The 15,295-nt window shown below is 37.9% G+C and overlaps 1 protein-coding gene across 2 annotated transcripts; it reads right to left on the reverse strand.

Annotated features, from left to right (window-relative positions):
• Positions 1-6,609: 6,609 nt before the first annotated feature.
• Positions 6,610-15,279, reverse strand: LOC122541847 (dual specificity phosphatase 29-like). 2 transcript variants are annotated; one of them, XM_043678899.2, is made up of 4 exons: positions 15,193-15,279; positions 11,885-12,114; positions 9,579-9,799; positions 6,610-6,977 (listed from the first exon to the last, which is right to left on the reverse strand). In XM_043678899.2, the coding sequence occupies exons 2-4, from the start codon at positions 12,061-12,063 to the stop codon at positions 6,736-6,738; spliced, it is 642 nt and encodes a 213-aa protein (XP_043534834.2). In that variant the 5' UTR covers positions 12,064-12,114; positions 15,193-15,279; the 3' UTR covers positions 6,610-6,735. The 2 variants fall into 2 exon arrangements, with proteins under 2 accessions (XP_043534834.2, XP_043534835.2); XM_043678900.2 differs by having other exon boundaries at positions 15,221-15,244.
• Positions 15,280-15,295: the final 16 nt, after the last annotated feature.

Below are 15,295 nucleotides of genomic sequence, written 5' to 3' on the forward strand. Positions count from 1 at the left end.
GTCTGAATAGGTTTCAAGATTTTTGGAAAATGTTCAAGAGGAAAAGTGGGCAAAATTCTGAGAGCAGAAACTGATATTGAAATTGGAGTGGTGAGTGTGGAATAAAATTGTGTGTCAGCAGGGAAGGATGTGAGTGGCAATATCTAAATGGAGGAGCTGAGATCAGATGAGGGGATTATAAAGCAAGATCAAGAATCTTGAAATCAATTCTCTGTGGTATATTAAAACAACAGAAAGTTGCCTTTTTCCTGGTAGCTAATGATGTAGAATATACCCTTTTCCATTGCAAACCAATATTTTCTCCTATTTACATGGGACATACTTTTAATTTAAATTGGCAAAGTGCTGGAAACCCAGGAAAGATGTGGACTGAAGAATTCTGAATGACTGGTAATTATGGAAAGTAAAAATATTATAGAAGGCAAGAGCTGGCTTGAGAACTATGAAAAAGCAATAGTGTGGGGTATGGGCAAACAGCAAGCTGGCAGTCTTGTTATTTTAAACCCCATTTATGAAACAAAAATTACCATTTATTTCTTCCTGATGTTGCATTAATGCTAAAGTGGTCAGTGCAATTAAAAGGTCAAAGAAACTTGAAAACAAACTGGGATGTATGATCTCACGCAAAAAAGACTTTGCTTCAATCACCAGTGCAGTCTCTGAGTTGTGGAAAGAGTGGATAATAGGGACAAGTGGGTGTCTAACTACAGAATAATGATGAAACTTTATTTGAAATAGGCAGCAGATAATTCACTCCCAAAAAACAGCATCTAAACACTTCAATTATGATCTGTATACCTCAGCTAACCAAAAGGGCTCTTGTAGCTCAATAGTAATTATCCTATCTCTGAGTGTGAGGGTCTTGAGTTAAGTCCCACCTGCTGTAGACATGTGTCATAACATACCTGAACAGGTCGGTTGAAAGTATCTAAATCTATCGGGTAACAGTACATTTATTGAATGCGTATAAGAGAATTCCTGGCTGTACAATGGCTTTGCTTCCAACAATTTGTCCTCCCTGCTGGAATCACTGCGACACTCCTGTTCATGTTCAAATGGTACATTATCAATGGCATTGTATTTGTTTTATGAAAAAAAAACTTTCATTTGTTAATTACCATTGCTAAAAGGACAAAGATTAATCTCAAGATTTACATCCAAACACATAATTATGACTGACCATCACCTCAATTAACTAATTATGGCTATACATGAACCTGGCAGAAAGTTGTCTTTTTCCTCGTAGCCAATGATGTAAAATATGCCGCTTTCCATTGCAACCCAACATTTTTTATATTTATATTGGACATACTTTTAATTTAAAATTGCAGATGAATCAAAATTTGTACTGAGTTTTTACCATTGAGAATTACTTCTGTCACAGTTTAAAAGTCTTGTTGAAGTTTACCTGTGAAATAAGTATCATTTATTTACCCTTGTGATTCCCTGCTGAATGCTTGTTCAGCAACATTATTTTTAGGTATTTGTATAATCCAGAGAAATAACTAGCAACATGCTAGTTTGGATAGTTAACAGAATCAAAAACCCCAAGTATCTTTTTGTCATTATTAGTAAGAGGTAAGTCTATTATTCAACAGTTTACTTAGAACCGAAATAAAACTAAGATAAAGCAAAAAAAAAATAACAGATGCTGCAAGTCTGAAAGAAAAACAGAAACAACTTGAAAAGCTTCATAGGTTTGTTAGTATCTCAGGAGAGAAAATGAGGACTGCAGATGCTGGAGAGTCAGAGTTGAAAAGTGTGTGGTGCTGGAAAAGCACAGCAGGTCTGGCAACATTGAGGAGCAGGAGACTCAACGTTTCAGGCAAAGGCCCTTTGTCAGGAATGTGGAGGGGGAACAGGGCTGAGAGATAAATAAGAGGCTGGGGGGTGAGATAGCTGGCAAAATGATAGGTGAATGCAGGTGAGGGGTAATTGTGATAGGTCGGTGGGGAGGGTGGAACAGAGAGGTGGGAAGAAAGATAGATAGGTCAAGAGGGCAGTGCTGAGTTGGAGGGTTGGATCTGGGATGAGGGGCAAGGGGAAATTTAGAAATTAAGTGAAGTCGATGTTGATGCTGTGAAGGGTCCCAAGGTTGAAAAGGAGGTGTTCTTCCTCCAGTTGGTGGGTGGCTTGGATTTGGTGGTGGCGGAGGCCCTGAACTTGCATGCCCTTGGGGAGTGGGACAGGGAGTTGTTTAGAGACTCATTGAGATCCTTGTTGAGAGAGTAGGAGAGCTTCTTTAGGTAGGCATCATTGGAAGAGGCTTAGCAGTAAGGTTCAACTCCCCCTCCCACTTTTCAATTATACAGGCTACCAAAGCAAGTTATAAACTGATTTATTCTATTCACTGAGGGGATCCCAGATCCACTCTTTAAACTTAATGGGTTAAACTTGGTGGATTTGAGAAGCTCTTATTATTTTTATATTCACTTAGATCTCCAGATATACAACTGAGTTAGACTGGTCTGTCTGTAAAAGTTAATGAACTGATCTCTCCTATGTATTTGTACCAATGACAAAATAATTCTGAAAGAGGTTTTCGCACAAGACTTCAATCAATATTTCACCACGAGCAAGAGGAATTGAGGGTATATGTCTTTCAGATGAATTAGTTGCACAAAAGCCATGTACAGGGTTACCAAGTGATGTTTATTCAAAACAAATTTCCCTTCCCTTTTGGGATTGTAAAATATTTAAATTAACAACTGCAAGTTCCTTTAGTTTGCGTATGAAATGATAAGTTGTTACAAATTTTTTAAACTTCTGTGTCATTTGATTAATCAAAAGCAACTTTTAATTCTGTTCAATTATCGTATTAGAGCATTAGTGACACTGGCATTGCTTTTCACAGCCAGCACACTTTTTTTTTTTCCCCAGAGATGTGGTCAGTTGAGAGTGAGTTCACTAAAAGCTATCTATCAAGTGCATTGTATGTCACAATGGCCATCTCCCTGATATTTTTCCCTTTTTTTTTAATGCAGGAGCCTGAAGGTCTGCTTATAAGGCCTTTCTGTCCAACATTTGAGGTTTTACCAAAGAGGATGTGATCTAGGAAGATAAGGATTTTTATATGTCCACATTACATTCTTGCTCAACCAAGAAAGGCTGATAGATCTAAATAAATATTTTACCCCATCAGCCTGAATAATTTGTTTTATCATGCTCTAGGTACTTTGAAAGTGATTCCCAACAAACATGTACATGCAAACACACCCAATGTTTTGAGGCAAACTCGCCTCCTATTAATGGGAATATGCCCAAGGAATGTAATTATATCAGAGGTGACAGGACTCCATCCCTTTCAGAGATATGCTCCAAATAAGCTGAGGCAGTAAACTTAAACTGCTGTAACGTACTAACAGCTTATAGGCACTTTGATGAAGCTGGATAATAGTTAACCATGGTTGTGTGTAGGCAATATGCTGGTTGAACACATTGGTTTAGTATAGCAAAAGCATATAATTTCTCCCATGCCATTGTCTCAACCTGCTTGGTGGTGATGATGAGACTTCAGCCAGTCACAGTCATGAAAGCAGAAATCCTGGGCCTTAGACATTCTCTGAGGCAGATGGGAGATAGTAATGCTCTCAATTTAGAGGAACAACATCAAGTATTCTGTTGGAGCTGGCACTTGCTTAAAGACCAACCAATCATAGGTATGATCTTTCTTCTTGTTGACTGATTTGTAAATGTTGGCCTGGCCAGTTTCCCTCCAGAAAGTTAAGCTCCCTTAAATCTCTGTACCCACCATTCTACTTGCTGACCAATGTTAGCTCATGATCCTCCATGTTCTTGCTCTGTCTTAATTCAACTCCTCCAGTTCTCTGAGATGTCTGTGCTACTCCAATTTTTTCATAGTCTTGTTGATCACTTTATTAGACAGCTAGCAATTTACTTTTAAGCCCTTTTAATGAGATAATATTAGAGCTTTAAAATAATTATAGGGAAGGGAATGTTTAGGAGAGGGATACATAGAGTTACAAAGCAAAATGATTTGGCAATATTGGAGGGCAATTGAGTGGAACAGGGAGGGAGAGAATGCACAAGCTTTTTTTTAAAAAAAGGAAACTGCATCAAAGGAGGGGAAATCGTAAAAAGGTGAAATTAATGACTGTTCAAATGTGTGTTAAATTTGGAACAATATAAATGAATTAATGGTACAAATAGAGGTTAATGCATATGACCTATCCATTGCACCAGCATTGTTACAAGGATGTCAAAGTTAGAACTAAATATTCAGAGTATGTGACTTTGAAGGAAACAGATGATGGAGTGGCTTTGTTAGTACAAGATGGAATAACTCATGTAGCAAGAAATGAATTTGGATTGAATGAGGTAGAAACCATGTGAATGGAGGTAAGAAATAATAATGGGTAGAATATACTGGTGAGAATAGTCTACAGACTCCCTATAGCATTTGTTCTTTGGGACAGAGAATAAAGTGGGAGATAATAAAGACATTTTTAAAAAGCTAGTATCTTAATCCTGGCTTGAAGATAATGACCAATATTTAAGATGTTTAATAACTCATAGCAAACGTATATCCCAGTGAGGACAAAGGATTCTAAGAAGGGGATAAACCAACCATGATTAACCATGAAAGTTAAGGATATTACCAAATTGAATTGAAAGACACACCAGATGGTAAAAATTAGTGGTAAATCCGAGGATAGGGAAAATTTTAATAACCCACAAAAGGTGACCAGAAGTTTAACAAAGAGGGAAGAAATAAGCTGTGAGGGCAAACTGGCAAGTAACATTTCAAACTTCTTTAAATATATAAAAAGGAAGAGATAGACCAAAGTGAACATATGTCCCTTGGAGAATGAGGCAACTGGTTTATTAATGGGGAACAAGGAAGTGGTAGGAGAGTTGAATAAATGCTTTGCTTCAGTCTTCACTAATAGCATTCCAAAAACATTACATAATCAAGGAGCTAAACGTGGGAGGGGAAATAAGTGCAATAACTGTCCCTGGAGAAAAAGTACTAGGGAAACTAATAGGGTTAAAGACCAATGAGTCTCCTGGGCCTGTTGGGATGTGTTGAGGACTTTAAAATAACTACAGAGAAAGTAAGTGCACTGGTAGTAATCTTCCAAGAACCCTGGAAAGTCCCAGAAGATTGGAAAACAGCCAATGTAATGTATTTATTTTAAAAAGGAAGGAGATAAAAAGCGGGTAACTATACACCAGTTATCTTCATATCTGGCACTAAGAAATGCTAGAGTCCATTATAAAGCAGGTAATAGAGTGTTTTGAAACATATAACACAACTAAGCAGAGTTAGCAGAACTTCATGAAGGGGAAATCGTGCATGACACACATTTATGAAAGTTCTTTGAGGAAGTAACAAGCAGGATACATAAAGGGGAGCCTGTAAATGTAATATAATTGGATTTCCAAAAGGCATTTGACAAGGTATTGTATGTCATGCTACTTAATAAGACAAGTCCATGGATTAGAGGATTAGATAACTAATAGAAAACAGAGAGTTGGGCTAAAAGGGGCATTTTCAGGATGGCAACCTGCAATTAGTGGAGTGTGACAGGAATCATTGCTTGGGTCACACCATTTACAACATATATTCATTACTTGGATAACTGAAGGGAGTGCACTATTGGCAAATTTATGAATGACACCAAAAATAGGTGGGAGGCAAAGAACAAGGATGACACTCAACCTGTCTATATTCCTCTGTAGACCATGTGAGTGAGCAAAATCTGGCAGATGGAATAATGTGGAAAAATGTGAGCTTAGGCTCTTTGGCAGAAAGAATAGAGCAGGATATTATTTAAAATGGAGAAAAATTGCAGAAAGGCGCAGCAAAGAGCAATTTGGGAGATACTTTGCATAAATCACTAAATGCTAACAGGCAAGTTTCGTGGGTAATTAGACATACAAATGGACTGTTGACTTTTATAAAATAGGGGTGGTCTTGCTAAACCTATACAAGGCAGTCATCAGACCACACTTTGAATACTGCAAACAGTTTTGGTCCCTTTATCTAAGCAAAGATAGCTGCCTCCATTGCCAGTATTAGAGAATGTTGATCCCAGGTATGGAGTCATTTTCCTGTGAGGTGAGGTTGAGTAGGTTGGGGTTATTGGAGTTTAGATGAATGAGAGGTGATCTTATTGAAATCTCTTAGATTCTTAGGGGGCGTTGACAGGCAGAGAGTTTGGGAGAATCTAGGACCACAGAGCATAATATCAAAGTAAGGGGTCACCCGTTTAACATAGAAATTGAGGAGGAACTTTATTCTCAGAGTTTAGTGATTCTGGATTTCTTTACAGCAGAGGGTTGTCGAGGCTGGGTTGTCAAGTATATTTGCTGTTGAGATAGATTGTTAATCAGTAAGAGAATCAAGGGTTGTAGGTTGCAAGAACGTGAATTTGAGAATTATTCGAATGAGATTGATCAATCTCATTGAAATGTGGAGCAGACTTGATGGGATAAAATGGCCGAGGCCTACTTCTGTTCACACACTTTGTGGTCTGAGTAAGAACATCCACATCTGGATCACATCACATTTTTTTTGTTGCGGTTTCCATAAAATTCATTCATATTATAAGATAGTATAAACCTTTGGGACAATGGGATGCCATATCAGAAAGTAGTATGTGGTTAATTTATTAAAACTTTGCATATCAGAACATACCAAAACTATATTTACAGCTGATTGTGGTTTTCTATATCAAAATGTTATATTGTCTGTGTATAATAAAAGAATTGTTAACCAGTTTCTTTTCCATCACTTGTGTTGATGTCATTATTTGCAATACTTCTATCCATCGCCAGTTCTATATCAAGTGCTCTCAGTTGCTTCAGAAAGCCACGATTTGGTAAAATACACCGGTGTTTTATTACTTGTTGAACTGCATCCACCACTGTCATATTTTTGTAGATCATCAGATAAGCCAGGACAAGTGTTGCTGATCGGCTCCGCCCCCTTGCACAATGGACTAACAGCTTAGCTGTAAAAGCAGAGCAACATGTATTATGGAATGAGTTGGTCCACTTTATTGCAAGTTAGGAGGATCACTTCTGGAATATCAGAGTCACTAGACTACATGCAACAAAAAAAATCCTAAACAAGAAGAGTTGGAAATATAGACGAACTAGATATTTTTCTAGGTATCCAAATACGACAAAGAATTTTTATGACCGCTTTTAAACATGCTAATTTTGAAGATAATATGAAATTACTGCTGCTTTCTCTGCACATGCTGCCTTCTCCATTGAGTGCTTCCAACAGTTTCTGTTTTTATTTCAGATTGTTGGTATCTGCAGTATTTTAGTTTGATGCAAAGCACTTTGGGAACGTAGTTAGTCTTGCACTGATCCCAGGCCAAAATTGAACTTTCTGAATAATCTTGAATGAATAATTATCTAAAACACATACTCTGTGAGGGGAAAGCCCTTGATTGAAAGAAGAAAACAGCAAAATGTAATGAAATGTCACATATCCCTATGGTATGTTTCTTAAAGAATAAAATGCTGGCAAAACTAATTTTAAATTGAACTTAAAACTCAATCTAAAATATAATGCTGTGTAAACATTCATTTGAAACCCAGTGATCTGGAAGGAAATGCAGTCTTTAAAACAAAACATGTTTACATAACCTTAACCTTAAAATTTCTGTTTGTGCACCTACATCTGATGGAAGATATTGCGAATGTCTGAACATCAGTGAAACAGCTACAATTGTAACTTGGAACTGAAGACCTTTTGAAATATCTTTCACCAGTGGTAATTCTGCTGTACTTATTGCTGCTATTAATAATCATGTTCTACTTCAGGTTTTTAGTGATGTGTGTGAGCGTCATATTTTCTGCAATAGATTGCTAACTAAGCTCGCCACTGAGGGGGTATCATTTGCAAATGGAAGCTTGTAAAAAAACCATTTAATGACTATTGTTTATAGCCTGACTAATTTTGTGAACCTTAATGGAGTAATGTTACACAGAGTTGAAACACATCAGATTAAAACTATCAAACTAACACAGGGCTTTGAGTTACGTCGAACATTATTACTGAAGAATGCTGCTCAAGATTTTAATCCAGGACAACTAATACCTCCTTACATAACTCTGGCATGAAAATTGAACCTAATTTTAGAATCAACTCAAAACTATTTTATTGCGGTCTCAATATGGTATTCTTGAGTTTTGCCAAGTCCTGTTTGAGGAGTTTGTTAAACGCAAGATTAAAATCGTGCAGAACAGAAACTGGTGCTGCCACTCCCTTGCTCTTACCTATTACCCTACAAAACATTCCTTTTCAAACAGCAACCCAATTCCCAAGTGATGTTATTGTGTATCTGTGGAACCAGCCATTACTGATTATTGGTTGTGGTAGAGTGCTGCCAGCAATCCTTTTGAAACTGGGCCCAGGGGCCTGTTTAATGCTTTATCTTAACAAAAAGAAACACTTGGCTCAACAACCATTTCCTCAACAGCAATAAGTGCACGATGATTTAGCTATTTAGACATAGCTACCAAGACCATCAAGAGGCAGGATGATGTGTCTGACACATCAGGATCGAGCATTAGACTCCTTATGTCTCCACCCAAAATGGTATGACACCATTCAGATTGGTTAAGTCTCATGCAGCACCCAACACTAACGCTTACAGAGCCATGACCTTACACAACAGAAGCTACCTTTGAGCCAATCTCTTCCAATTCAGAAGAACTTTCTTCATTGAAAAGTAATCTCATCTTAACTCAGTTTCTTTTGCCAATATCTGTCCATTCCTATTATTGGTAACAACTTCTTTGATCATTTGTACACCACTGCTAAGTGAATATGGACATAGGCTGTAGTGATTCCAGAAGGCAGTTCACCACCATCTTCTCAAGCGCAACTAGGGATGGGCAATAAATGGGGTCCCAGACAGTGACACCCATGTATCAAGAGTGAAAAAAGAAAGTCTAATCTTAATCTTCATGGCTCAATGGAGAACAATCCCAGTTTCTCTACTTGTCACAACAAACAAATAAAAGAAACACAGATGTTAAATGCTTACACACTTTTCTACCTGCGAAAGATTAGCTTCTTCTTGGCAAGAAATAATTCCTAGAACTCTGAAAGTTCAGAATAGACATAACACAATGGGCAGGATACCCTTAAGGAACACTAAAAAGGCAGTTTTTTTTTATATGTTTAGAGCACCATATATGAAAAATGTAATTTTAAGCCATATTTAAGGTATATTAATCAACCTTTTAAACTTGTTTGAAAACATTTACTTTTGTAATTTTGTTACTTTTGAGTCATCTTTGGTTGTAGATTCATAAAAGTTGTTAGTGGCGAGCAATTGATGGGAGAAAGTGGGGACCACAGATGCTGGAGATCAGAGTTGAGATTGTGGTGCTGGAAAAGCACAGCAGACAAGGCAGCATCCAAGGAACAGGAGAATCGATGTTTCAGGCATAAGCCCTTCGATTCTCTTGGTCCTCGGATGCTGTGCTTTTCCGGCACCACATTCTCAGCAATTGTGGGAGCACATTCCTGCATCTCTGTGGGATTTTAGCCTGTAGTGATATTGGTTAGAGTGTGCATTATGACTTACCCCCTGGTGTGCTTAGTGCATTGTCAATATATTGGGCAGCTGGATAGAAAAATTCACTTAAATTAAACGTTGGCACATCTTCAGCCTCCACACCATAATAATCGATAGGCATATTCCTATAGTATTCATCTCCTGTGTCCACATTCCAGCGACCATGGGCTGCATTTAGTATATGAGTGAAACCCATCTTTTCGACCATATACCGATCTAATGCTGTTACTCTATAATAAAATATATAAGGTATGTTAATTCAGTTGACTTGCAAAATGCTCAGTTAACGGCAAGTATTCATACTTTGAAAATATGTTTCTCTTCACTCCAGCAAAGTTTTGGAGAATACATTATCTTCACTTTCTTGACCATTTCTTCTGGACATAACATCTGGGCATGTGTGTGGTTGGCCTCAAATCCCTGCTAGTGTCACTCCATAACTAATCAAGAGCATGTGCAGAGAGCAACCAAATCTTATTCCGCTTACATCAGGAGCTGCTTCATTTACATTCTGTACCTTCTTACTAGTCCCATCAAAATGCTCAAAGTCAAGGTGCTTTTATGCCCAAAATTAATTTTCTTTTTGGAAAGTATTACATTTTGGGGACAAAGCAGTGTTTTTTACAGAAAAGAATAAACAGTTGTCAGGACAGTAAATGGATAGATCTTTCAAATGGTTAGGACAAACCCAAAGGAATAAGTGCCCTCTCCTGCTGTACTTTGCAATTCTATTAAATGATGGGATTCTTCAGATTTATATTTAATCAGCAGAATATAGATCATTCTTACAATTGGTTCCTAAATTGATTCAATGTTCTGCATTTCATTCTATATTTCTTCTGAATACTCTTAATAAGGTGTGGGATCATTTTTAGTCAAGCTCTACCCAATTTTTTTTTTAAATAGTTAGTTGGATATGGCTTCTGATCATTTCAAAACAGATTTATATTTTTGAGATTCAACTTGACACTTCCTACAGAACAAAGGCACAAATTTACCAAGAGACTATGTAAGCATCCTTTCGCAATCAGTGGAGGAGCTAATGACTGTCATCAATGCTGGTATTTGTGATTATCCAGATATAACAGTGAGATTGTGCTTCAAGGAATGTTGTGTATCCAGAGAGTTGGAATCTAGGTTTTAAATCTGTTCTTACCCGAGAGTAGTGACTGCATATTTTTGTTCTGTGTTATACATGTTGTAATGCGTTATACATGTTGTAATGTGTTATTCATGTTGAAGGTCAGTTGGCAGGACCAGGACAGATTGTCTGCATGCATTTAGCATGTTGTAAGCAAGTGAAATGTGCTTTGCAGGAGGTGTCTAGCCAACAACGAGTACAGAGAGCAAGGCATGAGTTCCCACAGGGAACAGCCATGTAAATCGTTTAAAAAAGAAGATTGTGGACGAGAATAAGAAAGGTAACAGAAAACCTGAAGTGTTGGAGAGGTATCATTAGCAATCTTTGCTGGTGCCTAGTTATATCATGTGACTGTCCACTTTGATAGGGACTAAATTTTGCTTTATACACGTACTTTCATTTCTTTTTTTGCACGAAGAACTGCAGAAGCTAAACATTAGCCCTGAAATCTGTATGTTTTCTCACATGCCAATCTATCCATTCCTACTCCACCTCTAACTTCCATACCATTACCTCTTCTTATGATAACTGATTCCTTTAATTAATCATCTAGTTCTTTTTAAAAGAATTTAGATTGAACTTTAACAGTAGCTTATGATACTAAACTATATGCAAGGCATGTTTTTCTAATTTTCCCATTTAGTTCTAAAGAATCTTTAACAATTTCTTATCATGCCATGTCTGTAGTAGAATATATTAGATTCCCTACCATGTGGAAACAGGCCTTTCGGCCCAACAAGTCCACACCAATCCTCCGAAGAGTAACCCACCCAGACCCATTTCCCTTTGAATTATGCATCTAACACTATGGGCAATTTAGCATGGCCAATTCACCTGATCTGTAGATCTTTGGAGGAAACTGGAGCACCCAGAGGGGATATATGTAGATGCCAGGCGAATGTGCAAACTCCACACAGACAGTCGCCCGAGGCTGGAATCAAACCTGGGACCCTGGTGCTGTGAGACAGTAGTGCTAACCACTGAGCCACTGTGCTGCACCCAGTGTTCACTCTGGCCCATTTAAATGTTAGGATTTAAGTTGTATAATTTACAAAGGTTTGTAATAGTGAAGATTATTCTATTTTAGTCTCTTAGTACAAGACAGATGTTATATAAAATTTATATTTTATACAGCCTTAGTCTAGTTGGATTTTACAGTACAATTTGAACTTACTCATCTCCTATGTAAATATCTGGCCAAACTTCGTTAACATGAGCAAATTTTGCAGTGCCTTTCCAAAAGAGTCGCTCCAGTTCAAATGCCCCTGGAGTAACATAATCATCATCAGGATCCACTTTCACAGCTGCGTAGGCATTTTTCTTCTTCCAGGTCCCTGTACCTCCAGAGGACATGCTGTCACTGTAATGTTCCTGATGGAGCAAACTTCTCAAAGTATCACTGACCTGTGTGTTGGATACAACGAAGTGTTTAGAAATGTTAGAATGATAGACTGAAAATCTGATTTCTTGAAAGGGCCAGCTACCACCAAATGGCATTATTATTTAAAATTATTTCTGTAATTACAGTACTGATTGTAAAGAAGGTTTCTAATAGGATTACACAATTAGTGTATTTATCAATCTCAGGATAGACTTCCTCTGTGTAATAAGGTTAAGGAGAATACATTGAGCGGCATGGTGGCACAGTGGTTAGCACTGCTGCCTCACAGCGCCAGAGACCCGGGTTCAATTCCCGACTCAGGCGACTGACTGTGTGGAGTTTGCACGTTCTCCCCGTGTCTGCGTGGGTTTCCTCCGGGTGCTCCGGTTTCCTCCCACAGTCCAAAGATGTGCAGGTTAGGTGAATTGGCCATACTAAATTGCCCTTAGTGTTAGGTAATAAGGGGTAAATGTAGGGGTATGGGTGGGTTGCGCTTCGGCGGGTCGGTGTGGACTTGTTGGGCCGAAGGGCCTGTTTCCACACTGTAAGTAATCTAATCTAATCTAAAAAAAAATTGAATATTTCCTTATGTAAAGAACACAAGGAGAAACTGACCCTGCAATTCACATCCTGTATTTGTCTTCAAAAGGCTCTTGTTTACATCTTGTTAAACAATCTGTGAATCATTCTCATAATATTCCTTCAAGAAGCACAACAATGTTTAAGTAATATAAACAAGATATAATGTGTTACTCAAACTGTGTTTTATTCATTTAACTCCCTTTACTGTTGTATACACCTCAGAGTTCATTGAGATAGAGAACAAACCTGAAAGCTCTGCTCTCCAACACAAAGTGGGACCAGATGACCAAACTTTTGCCATTGGTCTACTTCAATTGGTCATGAAGACATGTGAGACAGAGTCCTACCGTGACTGCACTTCAAACCAAGCAGAAAAGGGTCAGAGAGTCATTCTTCCATTGATTGGCACTACAGCTGAACTGAGATCACACCACACAAACAGCTGATAGCATCAGCCTTTGCTCACTGTCCACTTTGAGCAGGAACTTGATGGTGTGATCTAGGTTTGCAATTTGCAGTACTGAGGGAGTGCTGAATTGTCAAAAGTACTGCCCTTTTATGTGACAGTGAATCAAAATCCTTTCAAGCTGACAATGAGAGACTCTGAGGCTTATTGATTATTTCAACATCCTTGCCTAAACTGACATCTGTAAACAGTTATCTCAGTGCTCCAGTGGGGTAATTGTGGTGATGTTTCTGTGCTTGCCAATGGAAGTACTTGATGGCTGTAAAGAGTTTTGGGATGTCCCATGTTTGCAATGTCTTTGTTTTGTTTCTTTCTATTCTTCCATTGGATCAGTGCCTCCAAACTAGCTTGCCTTTGCATGATAGGTTGACATGGATTTAAGAAAGGAACATCATAATTAACAAAGGTGTTTGAGTTTTTTGAGGATGTATCTAGCAGAACAGACAAGAGGGAACCAATGGATGTGGTATGCTTAGATTTTCAGAATGCTTTTGATAAAGTCTCACATAAAAAAGTTGGTCAAGAAAATACATGGGATTTGGAAGAATATCCTACCATGGATTGATAAATAGTAATGGACAGAAAAAAAGAGTAGGACTGAACAGGTCATTTTCCAGTGGCATGTTGTGCTGGGTCAAAGGTGAGAGGTTGTCTCATCCAAATTAATAAAGTTCCTGAAAGGATTGACAGCCTAGATGAAGGAAGGATGTTTCATCTGGCAGAAGGTTGGCATCAGAAAGGACACAGCGTCTCAGAATAAGGGACCATTTAGGACTGAGATGAAGAAGAATTTCTTCCGAGGATGGTGAATCTTTGGAGTTCTCGAATGGGCTGGTGAGCCTCAGTCATTGAATATGTTCAAGACCTGGGATCTCAACTGTTTACAGTTTATAATCAATTATTTTGATGAAGGACTTGAAAGTATGATTGCTAAATTTGCTGCTAATAGGTAAGGTAGGAAAGGAAGTTATGAAGAGGATGTGAGAAGGCTCTGATAAAGGAATATAGGAAGTTCAAGTGGAAACAGAATATTTAGAAAATAATCTAGCTTTTAAATCACAAACCATTTTTCAAAATTCAATATTCATCAGTCCTTTGCAGATTGTCACTTCCACTGAAATGTGACTAAAACTGAAAATCCACTTAAAGTTGAGCAATGCAAAGTCAAGCTAGTTGGAAGTACTGATCACCAAATGGAAGAATAGAAAGAAACAAAACAAAGTCCCTGGGACAGCCATTGAGTACTTCCAATGTACAGTCATTGAGGTTGGCAAGCATAGAAGCAACACCACAAACACCCCACTGGAGCGCTGAGATAACTGTTTACAGATGTCAGTTTAGGGAAGGATGTGGAGTAAACCATTATGCCTCAGACTCTCTCATTGTCAGCTGGAAAGGCATTTGGGATTTTGATTTACTGTCACATCTAAAAGGCAGTACTTTTGACAATTCAGCACTCCCTCAGTACTGCAACAAAGTACAAACCTAGATCACGCCATTAAGTTTTTACTCAAAGTGGACAGTGAGTCAAGGCTGATGCTGTTAGCTGTTTATGTGCTGTGATCTCAATTCAGCTAATCCTACCACTATTTTCTAACTATCTGTCATCAAATTTTGTGTTATAGATTCTAGCATTTTCCATGGGAGCTTGTTATGGGAAAAACATGGAGAAAGTGAAGCTTTTTCATTTTACAAAAGATCTAACTGAAGTTTTAAAATAAGGTGAGTTTCAAATTTCAAGCTCTATATTAAAAAGTTTTGTCTTGTCCCTTGACCACTCTTAAGTGACACTGTGTTCTTATTCTGTAACCCATGTCTACATAAAGCAATCAGCATTAATGAAATGTCACTTATGATTTTGAAACATTGAAGCACAATATTTGTTTAAAATTAAATATGAAAAGAATGCACTCAACAGATTTTAGCTAATAGCTAATGATGGCAATTTGATTTCGTTAAAATTTAAAACTGGACAAAATAAGATGAAGAATATGGTTTCAATGAAATATGTGTTAGAAAATAGGCAAAAATAATATCTGTCACAGTTACTTACAGATCGTACACAGTGAGATTAGGCAGACCTGAGGTAAGGCCGAAGACCAATATAGAATCAAAGTTCTTCTCTCCTTCTATCGCTTTCATCCTCTGTTCCTCGA

Source organism: Chiloscyllium plagiosum, unplaced genomic scaffold (genome assembly GCF_037043375.1).
Source record: "Chiloscyllium plagiosum isolate Xiang-an unplaced genomic scaffold, Cpla_swu_hap1 HiC_scaffold_43, whole genome shotgun sequence".
Taxonomy (NCBI): Eukaryota; Metazoa; Chordata; class Chondrichthyes; order Orectolobiformes; family Hemiscylliidae; genus Chiloscyllium; species Chiloscyllium plagiosum.

Bases quoted from the DNA above. Each gene is read 5' to 3' on its own strand.
- LOC122541847 (XM_043678899.2), bottom strand. From the start codon at position 12,063: ATGTCCTCTGGAGGTACAGGGACCTGGAAGAAGAAAAATGCCTACGCA. The intron at 9,800-11,884 runs GTAAGTTCAAAT...ATTTTATTATAG, and splicing joins GATATTTACATAGGAGATGA to AGTAACAGCATTAGATCGGT. The intron at 6,978-9,578 runs GTAAGTCATAAT...CTGCTTTTACAG, and splicing joins TGCACTAAGCACACCAGGGG to CTAAGCTGTTAGTCCATTGT.